At 43.1% G+C, this 13,620-nt stretch overlaps 1 protein-coding gene across 11 annotated transcripts in view; it reads right to left on the bottom strand.

Annotated features, from left to right (window-relative positions):
• Positions 1–13,620, bottom strand: part of LOC117808346 (vang-like protein 1) — a 38,188-nt gene that overhangs the window by 12,069 nt on the left and 12,499 nt on the right. For all 11 annotated transcript variants that reach the window (XM_034678027.1, XM_034678028.1, XM_034678030.1 and 8 more), the window contains one exon: positions 11,162–11,288. In XM_034678027.1, the coding sequence (XP_034533918.1) occupies positions 11,162–11,288 (127 nt within the window). The remainder of the gene's footprint in view (positions 1–11,161; positions 11,289–13,620) is intronic.

Below are 13,620 nucleotides of genomic sequence, written 5' to 3'. Positions count from 1 at the left end.
GGGTTTGGGAGGAGAAGGAGGAGGAGGAGGAGGAGTAGGTGGAGGATGATGGTGCGTTGGGACGGAGATTTTCCCACTGCCCTGAGGGGTTCGAACAGCAGAAAGAGCGATGAAGCAGAACAAAAGGGGGAACAGGCAGTGCTGCTCAGGTAGGCTTTAAAGCACGAGGGAAGATAATGAATCAACTTGAAGACTAATAATAGAGATTCCACAAATAAACGTGTTATTAAAACGGCGTAAACACGCACACTGGAAGGAGAGAAGGGGAGAAGAAGAGAGGATGTATTTGTTCCATGTTTCTCTGCATATTTAAAGCATCATTAGAAGATAAAGTTGGGTAAATTCGTATTTTAATTATTCTCAGATAGCAGAAAATAATGTGGAATAACCTAATTGTGTATTTTTTTTAATATATTTCAGGATCTGAAGAAGCACCTACAGTCTCCTTATGAGGCTGTACTAAGGCAAAGTGGTGCATTATGGGAGGTGGTGTTTTATAGCACTGAAGATATTTAAAAGAGAACACTCATATTAGCATAAATCAGCAATCCTCTTGTGCAATCTCCCTCTCCCCTTGCATCCATCTCTGTGCCCCTTGCACCGCTCAGCTGATGGCTGTGTGCAAATTAAGGCTTTCTGCTTCTGTATAGAATAGAAGTCTGATGATATCATTCAATATACATTATGCACAATCAAACTGATTCAGATTTCAGTGCAGTAAATCCAAGTGGAGATTGTCTTTGAAAGCCCCTTCATTAATAAAGAATGAGGCGGATGAGAGAGTCTCTTACGCAACAGGCTTATCACTCACATGAGGTAATTATCCCCTAACGTGAGCTGCACCTTATGGTTTTCTTTTTGTATAATCAGAGATAAGTGCTTGACAAAGAGCTGGCCACAAACCTCAGTTGAAGGGAGAGCCACAAATCATCATCAGCAACGACTACTTTACATACTATCAACTGTTTTTGTGATCAGACTCTGAGTGAGTAAATGTAACACATCCACCTTAAAGAACTCCAGGAGAGTCTATCTTTCTTGCTCAACTATTGACAGACTCTCAGGTGTAATCCTGTCTGACTACAGTCTGGCTCAAGCAGACAACATGCTCCTCGTGTGTGTGTGTGTGTGTGTGTGTGTGTGGGTGGGTGTGTGTGTGTGTGTGTGTGTGTGTGTGTGTGTGTGTGTGTGTGTGTGTGTGAGAGAGAGAGAGAGAGAGAGAGAGAGAGAGGGAAAGAAAATCGATAAGCATTAGTTGTAAGGAAGAGTGTCTCCCTGACCGCGGTGCACCTTCAGAACACTCAGGGGAGACATGAATCACAGCTCCTCATGCCTACACTCATCAACACTCATCGCCCTTGTTTCATACCTCTGAGTCACACACACACACACACACTGCTTCAGGACTCGGGAACCCCATCACCTTTGTTTGTTTTTTTTCACTGAACATGCTCATCATTGTTCCAGACAGAGAAGACTCACCAACACATCAGGGGATAACAGGCAGAAAAATTAACTGGAAAAATATGTCCGAAAATCACTACTTGAATGTGCGGTTTTCTGTAAATAATAATTGTAGACCGAGTTTCATTTTGTTTCTACAGCTGAATGAAATATGATGGCATGTAAAAAAGTCACCTGGACCTCTAGGAACCTGTGATAGGCGTTATTTTGGCAATTTGATGACAGTCAATGGACTTAAAGAACAACAATACATCAAGCAGGTAGCTGCGTCACTCACTAGCAAAAAACTAATTGCATTAGCTAAAACAGACTTGCAAGATTTCAGGCTATATCTATAGAATAATGAAAATGAGTGTCGTTTAGAACACTTCTTACATCAAACATGAAAGGAACTTAATTTGAAGCTAAAGTGAGAGAATTTAGCCTAGCTTAGCATTAAAAGCTAGCATAAAAGCTAGGCGAAAGGGGTTGAAACGTTATTGTATTATAAAGTCATATTGTCTATGTTTTTTTGGTTCCCTTTCCTAGAGTGGGAAGCACCAGGGCGTTGTGAGGCAATCCAAAATGAACACTACACCTAGCCAAAACTCGAAACAAAAGTGCCATACCTGAATCAGACGATTTTCAGCCTGTTGCGCTGTGTTCAGTGACACTTTTATGGCATAAAATACTCAAGAATACAGGAGAAAAAGGGTTGGATACTACAGATTTTCTGGTCGAGAGCAGTCAATGTCTATTCTCACTCTGGCTCAATGCTAATCAAGTCTTCCACATTGTTGTTTCTGGCTCCTTAATACTGTACCTGGGCTTTCTCTCTGCCCACAGGACTAAAAATAGGCAGCATTGACCCACATTTGCTCAGGGGATTAACCAATCACCACAGGCTGATCTGGTTCAGTACCAGCAGCCTTGCAGGAGGCCTGGTCCCATTCATCACATGAAACTAGGTGAAACAGAGGAGAACAGCAAAGAGCGAGGGGAACAAAGACGGAGGAGAAAGAAGGAGGAGAGGGCGACAGAAATGTTCGATAACAAGACAGACAATTAAAGAGAGGAGAGAGATTGATCCAGAGAGGGAGGGCAGGAGTAGTTCAAGGGCCAGAGATGACGACACGTTCAATCCTCCACTCACAACCTCATACACGTCATGGTTGTACGCTCTGGAACTAAACACCTGTCAGGTCTACTCTTGTCCTCTGTCTGCAGTGATTTATTCACCCGAGACAAGGTTTTACAAGCAGTTCCTCTGCTCAGGGAGGAGCCGAGGCGTGCCACAAGAAACTACACGGCTGACGAACGGAAACATTCGACATGACGTGTTCTCACCAAAGTCTTTTACAAGAGAAGAGACGAGGGAATAGAGTCATGCTGGTGCTGAAAGAGGGGGAAAATGAAAGGGTTTGAGACAGCGTAAATCTACAGAATTTGCACATTACTTCTTTTAACCGAAACTTGCAAATTAGTAGATAACTTCCTGTCTTTATGCAAAGCTAAGCTAACTGTATCCTAGCTTAAAATTCTACCTAAGTATGAAGAAAATATTAACCAAAAAAAGGTTAATAAAAGTGTTAGTGAGTAAACAATGATTACTGTAAGTCTTTATGCTAAGCTAAGTGTGTCCTCCCTCTAGTTTTATAGGGAAGACATAAAGAATATATAAGGTTAAGAAATGCAATAATAAGGTCTTCCTACAAGTCTTGAGCTTCCTCGTAACAGACATTTTGGCTACTCTGAAGTTGATTCTTATTTTCGTGCTAAGCTAAGCTAATTATCGCCTAGCTAAATGCTATTATTTAGTGTAAAGAGTACTTGAGTGTGGTGTCAATCTGCTCACCTGATTCTCAGTCAGAAAACTAACAGGGGTATTTCTAAAAAAAATCTAATCTGTTCCTTTAAAAAGAGAAGAACATACATTTAGCATACCATCCAAAGCAAACTACTGGGTGTGAGATGTATGAAGGGCCAGAAAACCAAAGCAAAGACAAGTGTCTGTGTCTAAAGGAGCAGTAATCTTTAACTAAGCAAGCATCTGTAGCAGTGTCATGTGCAACAAGCCCTCAAGGAACCCTCCATCAAACCAACCCAACAAAAGATAAGGTACTTTTGATATCTAAAATCAGAGCAGAGCTGTTTCAAAAGCAGTTTGATGAGACCAGAAAGCTCCATAAAAGCATTTCTTTGATGAAAAATCTGCAAACTAAGTGCTGCAATATGATACAGAGGCTGCCAAGCTTTGAACACATCCAGCAGCAGGACGTTGGAAACTGCACACTTGTTTGGATGCATCATATTGCAAGGTGGGACTACTTGTTAGCTTTTAGGGGATTTCCTGGTTGTATGTGTGCTAGTTCAAAAGCTTTTGGGGTGTGTTTGATGAGAAGTTTTTACAACAGTCCCACCATATTTTGTGTTCAAAAATCTACAAGTGCTTAGAAAGTGTTGCCCCAGTTCTTCATTTTTCACCAAACCAAGTGTTTGCATGTGTTCGCAGGTATATTTAGCACACTGGCTACAGCACTGACATGCTAAGTCAGCCTGCATGCATTAACAAAGCTTTCAGCCGAGCATTCTCTGCTCTTTCTCCACCTGAGTATAAATAACAGCCATTGTCTCTCCAATAAATCAACTGTCCACTAAAAGCTTGTTTGACTGTTGTTCAGATGTAAGTGGGCTGCAAACAAAGCCCCTCGCTCAGCGCCTGAGCAAGTGCACTCTACTCACTCCTGGGAGGCAAGGTGTGTGCGTGTCTGTGGAATATATAGCAACATGCATTCTGAAAGAGCTCTTCACAGCCATTTAAAACCAGCTTTGTTCAAACTGTGGACAGCATGAGAGTCAGCCAAGAACTTGTCAGGACAAGGAGTGGAGGCACTTTAAGATCCCTCGACTAATTCGGGGGATAAAGTGGAGACTGTGAGACAATGCGAGACTGACAGCACTCGGTTAAGAAGTAAATTGCAGGATGAGTGAATCGGATTATACAATTTGAATTTTATGTTGGTAATAAAGAACTTGTACTTTAGCAATTAAGAGAAACTGGTTCAACTATAGCAGTGGGAACGGGAGTTTTGCTCATGTGTGAACAGGGCTTTGGAGTGATGCAAAACCTGACACCACACTTAACATGATTACACTTCAAAACACTCAAAACTAATATAAGAGGGGATTTGTATCAAGTGTGGGCACACTTTTTAAGAGTGGTACTTCCTAATTCAAATCAAAATCAAACGTAAAAGCTGGTAGCAAAAGAAAAGGACAAAAAATGTCAAAATTTGGGACCAAGACCTCCCCTGGTCCCAAATTTTGACATATTGTGCTACAAGGTGAGCTACAGCCAATTTTGGTGTGAGGTGTGTGTCAAGTTCCTAGGCTGCTGCGAGGGTACAGGCCTATAGGGAACTAAGGCTTATGCTACGGTGAAGTATCGACACAGAATCAGACTCACCCCATCAGGATTCTGATTTGCATAACCACCTTTTCACCGTACATTATCCTATACTAAATCTGTATGGAAGAATTGCCAATTTTTGGAAACTCATGTAACGACAGAAAAGGAATTCTGTGTGAGCCAATGAAGATGAAGACAACAACAAAACACCCATGAAAAGCAAAAATAGTACCACATCCTTAAATGGAACTATACATGTGATGCACCCCATGTAATGCCTGACAGAGCATCCAAAGCTCTTACCGCCTTAAAGTGTTTTCCTTTCAGTCCCTAAGCAGAATTGTCCCCGTCTTACCTGGCTCGTTTTAGTCCCTAGTCCAGAGCTGGCCACTGGAGGCGAGTTAGAAATAGAGTCTTCCTCTATGGTGGTGACAATCACTTCCTTTCTCTCCTCCACACTCTCGCAAAACCCCAGCACCTGCAACACTTCCTCCCCCGCCTCCATCACCATCGGCGACTGCATCCCGAAAATCCTCCCCTGCCGAACTTCAGCTGCGTCCCACTCGCGCAAACATTGTCTCCGTGCTATGGTCCCGTTGCATCCCGCATGTGTGTACGTGTGTGTGTGTGTGTGTGTGTGACCTCCCTGACTCTCTCCTCCTGATCTGCAGCCCAGCCTCGCTTTATCCGCCTTTATATAGAAATCTCTCCAATCATGCCTGGAGAGGGCATTGTATGGGACTGTGTGCTCACTTGCCACTAATGTACGGGGCTTTATGGAGCGAGGGAAGAGGAGAGAGGAAGAGGAGTCAGGGGGGGGAGAGAGGGGAGGGGGGGGTATGATGAGAGGATCACATGGGATGTCCTGGCATCAGAAGGGATGGATGAGACTGATTGATGGAGAGGGAGAGAGAAGTGAGGGAAGTGATGTGCAGGAGAGTGATAAATAAAGGAGAGTAATCAAATAAAACACCAATTAGGTGCCATCCTATCCTCCTCCTCCTTCTTACTCTTCCTCTCTCTCTCTCCATCCTCAATCCTTTTTATCCGTCATTCCCTCAAGGCATCCGCTCATTCTCTTCCTCATTCTCTGTTCATCTCTTGCCTCAGCACCACTCTCCGTCCATTCTTTCTGACCCAGTGAGCATTGTGTGTTGCTGGGAAGCTGCATGTGTGTTAACGTGTGTGTGTGTTCATGTATCTCAGGAAGGTACGAAAATATACTGATGTATCTTATACCTCTTTGCCATAAGGCTCCATTGTTGTCTAGAAATCTGGCAATGCAGTAAAAACAGTCATGACTCTGTAGTGGAACTCACCACATGGACTCAAAACCATCGTTTAAGACGAACAAATCCAAATTTGACACTCTTTTTGGAAATCATGAATGCCACATCCTCAGCTTTCGAGGGGAGAGGGACCACCAGTCACCTATTTTGCGCATCATGGAACAAAAACTACAAAAAGGAGGCCCCTACTTGCTCTGTCTCTCTTGAGCTCCTCTCTGCTCCTTAAAAAAAGCCTTAAAAAATTCAACCATCCCCAAAACACCTTCTTTATATCTACAGTTAACAGAACATCTCACTTTCCCTTCCCTGTTTCGACCACCCACCGAGCTTGCAGTCTGGTGGTGGCGCGCAGCTTACGACAAGCTGAGTCACACAAACGCAAGCAGCAGGACAACCGCGAAGCTCCGCAGGGATCCTGTCTCACAGGAGACTTAGCCAGGAAGCACTCACCACAGGGAAGAGATCCCGAATTTGAACACAAGTCCCCGGCTTCTTCCAAGACTCTGACATAGCTGCCTGTGCGCCTTGCTGGTGGAGCTACCTGTTCTGTGGTTTGCAAAGAAATGCCAGGAGTGGTGCCGCTGTTGCCGTGCAGGGGGTCTAGCTCAAGTAAGGGAGCAGCTGGATTTAATTGGGTTAAATGAATTGAGTCACAGGGAGGGTGAGAAGAAGGTGAAACAGCAGGAGGTTGAGGGCTGTTGGCGGACTTTGTACACTTTAAGAGCTGGCAAGTTCAGCATTTGTTTAATTTGGCAAATATTAAAGTGAAATTACGGCACTGGTTGTCTTTAATTTGCTTTATGTTACAACTTAAGTGTGACTAGAAACTGCGTTAGCATGCTGGGAGTGGTAAGTAGTGTTTTAAAGAAAGGGAGGAAATTAAGGACAGAAAAAAAGGCACAACTAAAACTGGAGTGGATCTGATACTGATATCAACACCAATATCTGTATGAGTGTGGTGCTCTCAAGACCATATTGGAAACAATATCGATCTCAGTCCTTCTCCACTAATACATTTTGATTATTTTAATCAGGGTGGTATAGAAGGGGTACTTGGTATCGGCTGACACTCAAGCTAGGTAATCAAATATGTGTAAAGCAGTCTCCTCTGAAGAACTTTGTGTTCTGTAATCAAAAGGTTGTGCAATCAAATACCAGGCGTTCTAATCACTTGAGCTGAACTGTCTTTCACTTTCTCCCTTCCAGACAGGACCTGATCCCTGCACAAACAAACACAAGTACCGGCCAGTGCAGCAAAAGGCATTAGCGAGGGAGGCGAGATCAAACACCTGTGACTTCATCTTGCTGAACCCGAATCACACAGGGCTTTCTTATCTATACTACATGTAAACACTGTACAAACAAACCCCGGCTCCACTTTCTCACCGCGATGAAGGTGTTAATTCACCAAGAATGCTCCATGGTTTTAAACATATCACATTTCTCCTGTTTGACACCTCTTACAATGCCGCTCCACAACGTGCGCCTAAGCCGCAAAGCTGCCATGCTACATTGACCTGAGCTCCTACAATCCTCCTCTCACTATCCACTCCAGTATTGAGTTTCCTACAACAATAACAGCAGGGTAAATTGACCCAATTACTCGCTTGATGTAGTGCCGGTTCACCTACGCGAGGCTCAGGCCGGGCTGTACTCACCTTCATTGTCTTTCACGGACACCCAGCTGGTGGAATACAGCGGAGGCAGAATCGCTGTCAACATCTACACATAAAACTCTTTCCCACCTTCACTACTGAACGAGCACCTGAAGTGAATCTGTCACACTCACATATTAGCATACAGCCTGGAGGTTTGGCCTGACTTCTGAAATTAGTTCTGTTCAAACAAATAAAGTAATCTGAGGTAACACAAAGAGATGTACTGAAAATACTACTCTAGACACTCTTCAGTGTATATAATAAAATATATTGAATGTACAGATCTCTTTTGTATCCAGACTCACCTTCTTAATAGGTCAACTTAATCTGTTGAGTCTTTCAAAATAAAACCCTTCACCTCTTTTGAGTTCTACCCTTTTGAGGATTATGTGTAATTGGTTACCCAACAACAGTCAAAGGCTTGAGAAATGCAGACCTAATCCAAGCAGCTTTAAAGGGAAAGCACAGGCTAATTAATCTGTCTATCTCTAGTCATGAAATCAAAAACAACAAATTCCAATTAAAGCTCCAGTAAGGAACTTTTGGCTTGTTTTGAAACAGGCTTAAATTAATACTGTTTTCTCTTTATGAGCTCCATAATCGACCACATTAGTATCTTCTTTTTTGATGCCTGAAACTCCTGCCGTAGGGTAGGTGTCATAGGAAGCGATTTTCAAAAAATCAAAATGATAGCTTGCCATTTATTCATTTTAGAGAGGTTGAGAGAAGCAAGGCAGTGGACTCGTTTATTCGTTCCCAGCCCAGGCGAAGCTATGCTAGGTTAAACTAAGCTAAGTAAAGCAGCTCCTAGATGTAGCTTTGATATCCTGCATATTAAGTTTGTACACAAAGGCAAGTAAAGCAAACAATGCAATTCCCTAAACAACAAGCTCATCCTCTAAACGTTGCTCACTGTGTCTTTAATATGTCTTCAGACTCTTGTGACTTCTTGTTGCCAGGAGAAGTTTACACACACAAACGCCATCTCTCAACAGAAGGCGAATCCTCTGAACATTTCCCTGGCTGCTGTGGTGATAATCTTCAATCTCCCGTCGTGTTTTCCGACACATTTACATGTAAGCCAAGCCCTCTTCTTTTATCATTCCTGTGGTGAGGCATCGCAGACGAATCACAGCCATGAGAAACTTTTTTTTTGTGCTTGATTGTGAGGACATCCCTGCCCGGAGCGATGTGCTGCTCTGTCAGCCAAGACTCTGATGAAGTCCCAGCAGTGAAGTAATGAGCGCAGCGCTTGCACAGTTAGACTCCGAGACGAGGGCTGACGCACGCAGACACAAAACATTCACCAACAGGAGCATATGCGAGGCAGCAGACCAGAGCGCACACACAGACACACGAGGATTTGTGCTGAGCCGCTCTCTCAGTAGATTTGGTGGCCCTGATTACTCAAACCAAAGCCAAACACTCCCCGCCCTGTCAGCGGCACCACTGCAGGCCACGGCATGAATAAGTCATGAAGAGCAAAATACTGAGGATGGCTTTGCTCTGTGGCAAATCCTGTCATGTGTTAAAATTAGACACACACTGCAGACAAAAAAACACAGTCACACATACACGGGCGCTGCTAACGAGTCTTGCCACAAGGGAAAGTTAGCGCCAAGTAGGTCAGTAAACGTTGGTGAGCGTTAAGAGCGTCTGCAAGTGTTTGTGTTTGTCATCTTTTCCCTTCAGCGGGTTAAGCTGCACACTTGATGAAGACCACAGTGCCAGACAGTTGTTTGGCTAAAACCAGCAGCACATTCTTTGGTAAGCGGAGGCTGTGTGTGCGCGCTGAAATCTCCATCTCTGTTTTCTGTTTTTGGATCTTGCCAGCAGCAAGTGTTGAAATTTCTGCTTTCAAAGCTTGCTGAAAGACGAATCTGGCACATTTCACACTTGCAAGTGACAGATAACTGCTCATGGAAAAGCCCTGAAAGCCTCCTCTTTACCGTCTGAAAGCATCTGGGCTGGTCTCAATCGACAGATAGTCAGGCCGATAGTAATAGTATTGGTGTACATCTTTTCGGATATGTGCCTTTATGCTAACTCGTCATCATTGCCAAAATATCTGCAGTACTTTTGTTTAACTGTTCCAACAAACAAGGAGAACACTGATAACTATGTTCACCACCTGTACCATTACAATGAAATACCCGAGAGCAAGTGTTTAAAATCTCGCACACCAGCAATTAGACTGATCCCTTAAATAAGTGTCAAAGCTCTCAAACACCCCCGCAGCAAACCACAACATTACTAACCGCTGTTTCCAGCATTAGTAACACATGCATGACTCGGCCATCCGTCACAATGACTTCAGGTTATTTTAAAAACTGTCAGATTTAGCTTCTGGTTGACCTCCGTCGTTGAAAAACTATCTTGCTCAACAATACCACCCAAAACTTGAGCTGACAAATTGGCTATTACTCATTTTCACTCTCTCGGAGTGATTTTGGACCAACAACTCGTGTTCCCCCTCGAGTGCTACCGCGAGTTTCACGCCCTAACATGCCAACACGCAGCCAACCTGCCCAGCTAGACATGCTGATATCTGATCTTTTATTCCTCTTGCCTTTTATGAGGCTCCAGGAAACATAATCACACTGCTGTTTGTTTTACGAAATGAAAATGTGTCAGTAGATTATCGGGCTTGGCAAGAACGGCATGTATGCCCATGCATGGCCTCGTGTTTAGGAAATATAAGGTTGTTTTCAAGTTGTTAAACTGCAGATGGTACCAAAATAATGTTTGACAGACGATGTCTTACCTTATATCTCTGATGCATCAAATAATCCATCACATAGTCCATTTTCTGAGGCTGCATTCACTGACATCAACATCAGCATTATTTCAGAGGTACTGTCCAAAATTTGACTGACAGTTTCAAAATGTTAAGCTCTTGTTTTGGTTTGGGTTTAGTCCATTCGGGTGGGGGTCACTGAACACACCTACTCACCTTGCAGTAGAGAGTTTCATCAAATAACACTACCAACAGTGTTCCCCTCTTAAAAAAGGGATAAAAGTGACTTAAAAAAGAAACCCTTTGGATATGTATCTTGTTTCAGGTGTTTCCAGTGGCAGATTTTTTCAAAATTACATCCTAGATGTTGCCAAAAATGGTCTGGCCCTTCCGGGTTTGCCCTCATGTACCAGATGGCCTGTCCCAGCCCGGGCTGATTATCATTCCAACTCATTTCCACTAGTGACTTGATAAATCTCCTTTGCTCTAAATCCCTCATACAGTATATCCCACAAACAGAGTTATCCATTATCCATAACCTGGAGCAAAAACTGCTCAGTAATGGTGGTTGGAGGTTTTGAGTGACACAGCATTATGTTAGTGCAGAAGCAGTGTTCAGGCCTACCTGGACCTGCTCACCCCGAACAGCCGAGTCGCCCAGCAGCGGCTCCGCAGGCGGCGTGTTTATTGTTACAGACTTTTCTGAGCGGCTGTCTTTGCTCCGGGATTTGTGGCGGTCTCTGCTTCGCTCCCTGTAAAACAAAGGCACAAGCAAAAATCAGATTGGACAGATTTAGAAAAACACCTACTGTAGACACAAGTCTGAAGAAGGCCTGTGGGAGATTGTAAAAAACAGGTAAGTTGTTCATATTTCCTTTACAGTTCAATCAGAAGATGTTCAGTTTGTCAGTGTTAAAACTGGATATCTGCTGCTTTTGTTTTCCTGGGAAGGTTCTGGAAAACTTGAGGATAGACTTCACACAGGTTTCAGGATCAGTTTTAATGTCAATAGAAGAGATTAAGTGAATTTTAAAGCAACAAAAATGATTTTATTTGTGTGTATTTCTGCATAAATGACGCATGTTTCCTCTTCAAAAAGAACCCATTGTAATCCATGAAGGCTGTTAAGACTCTGGTCTTTGACTTTTAACTCGCTCTGGTTTGCCCTATTTAAAAGTGAAAGAGCTTAGCACACAACAACAACAACAACACAGCATGAAGCATGCTGATATAGACACTCAGAGTAACATATATGACTCTACAGACACACAAAGAGAGCAGGGACAATGTGACAACAACCAGCTGCTGTTTGAGTCAGATAAGAGCGCAGCAGCTCTCCGTGTGAAGGTGGGAAATTAAATTGCGCTTTGTTTGGGTCCCTAATTTCCGATAACTGCAGCAGCATAAAGCTCATGTGAACTCTGCCCCACATAAACCCCTCCCTCTCCATCCTTCCTTCCTCCATCACTGCATCCCAAACATATGAGCTCCATTAGCAGCACTGACCCACTGCACTCACAGCCCTAATCCTGCACAGAGAGTGAACGTTCGATTGGTCTCTCTCCATCCTCCCGCTCGGCATCGGCATCGCCACATGGCACGGTGCCCACTCTGCAGCTCCATTACTACAAGAAAAGCTCAACGGCTGGAGTTAATCTCTTATCTGTCTCCCTCCCCCTATGGCTGCTGAGATCTTGGACGTAATACGCACAGCTCAAAGTCCTCTCACATCAAAAAGCAGCAAAATTGCTCAAACAAAAGACTGCTCTGATGTCTAATTCAGCAAATACCTCAAGTTTAGTGCTGTAAGAGAGGACTGGGTAAACATATTGGACATCAGGTAAATAAAGAGACTTCAAACAGTCCATTGGAGCTGCTTGTCTGAACACCACAGAGGATATTTTGGCTGCTGCTGTCGTCTAATTGAATTTCCTGCCGTCTCTAAGCATGTTGTTCCGTCGTGCTCGCTTCTGTTGTCTGAGAGAGGTTACAATAGATGTGTAACAAATTCAATTTCCACAGCGCTCCCTCCATTAAGACACTCACAGGATGCTGTTTCTGTTTCAAGCTGCATCATTCACCAGCTAGTTGCTAACTTTCTCTGTTGGCTGTTTAGGTGGTAGCAAACAAGTATGTTATTATCAGAACTTTGAAGCTAAAAACATTATAGAGAACTGTTTGACTGCATTGTTTGAGTCACGGCTCTTAAAGACTAAAGGCTTATGGCTGGCTAGTAGTTGTTTTTTGGGTAGGGAAGCAAGGAACTTAGTAATTGAGTAAATATAAGAGTAATTAAGAACAAAAGTGAGTAAGCAAATAAGCAAGCAGGTAAGTATTCAAGCAAGTCAGTACTTAGTCAATCGTTAAGTAAGTCAGTAAGTAACTAAGCAAGACAGGACACAAGTCGGTAAGTAGGTAAGTAAGTTAGTAAGTTAGTAGGCAAGCAAGTAAGTGAGTAAGTTAGAAACTAAGTAGGTGAGTAAGTAAGCAAGTAAGTGAGTGAGTAAGTAAGCAAGTGAGTGAGTAAGTCAGTAAGTCAATAAGCAAATAAGTAAGCAAGTGAGTAAGTGAGTGACTAACTAAGTCAGTAAGTCAATAAGCAAGAAAGGGCACAAGTAGGTAGGTAGGTAAGTAAGTTAGTAAGCAAGCAAGTGAGTAAGTAAGTTAGCAAGCAGTGAAGTGAAGCCTTTGTCACTCTGTTCACTAGCATTTGGTCAACAGTTCAAGGGCCAGCTAAAATACATATATTTATTCCTATGTTAATATAGAAATATTAAATATATAGTCTTTAAAATAACTGGAGTTCAGAAAAGTATAAAACAGTTAAGTAAGATCTGGTGTTCCTTCTACTCAAGTATAAATGACAAACCAAAAGCTCATGCGACCCTTGAACGCCACTCTCTCACACAATAACAATTCATAAGCATAATGTGCAGGATATCCTGCCTGCAGGGGTAATGGAGGAGCCAGCATGATTGACAGCATAGGAAATGCTGCAGTCTAATAGAGCTGCATTGGACCCCAGTGTTTTGATTAAAGGGTGTTAACCACTCTGCTTTCCGCCTTTATTCCTGTACTTCCTCC

This window comes from Notolabrus celidotus, chromosome 24 (assembly GCF_009762535.1).
Source record: "Notolabrus celidotus isolate fNotCel1 chromosome 24, fNotCel1.pri, whole genome shotgun sequence".
NCBI classification, from domain to species: domain Eukaryota; kingdom Metazoa; phylum Chordata; class Actinopteri; order Labriformes; family Labridae; genus Notolabrus; species Notolabrus celidotus.
The sequence above is the reverse complement of the archived record's forward strand: the minus strand, read 5'-3'. Positions and strand labels throughout refer to the sequence as shown.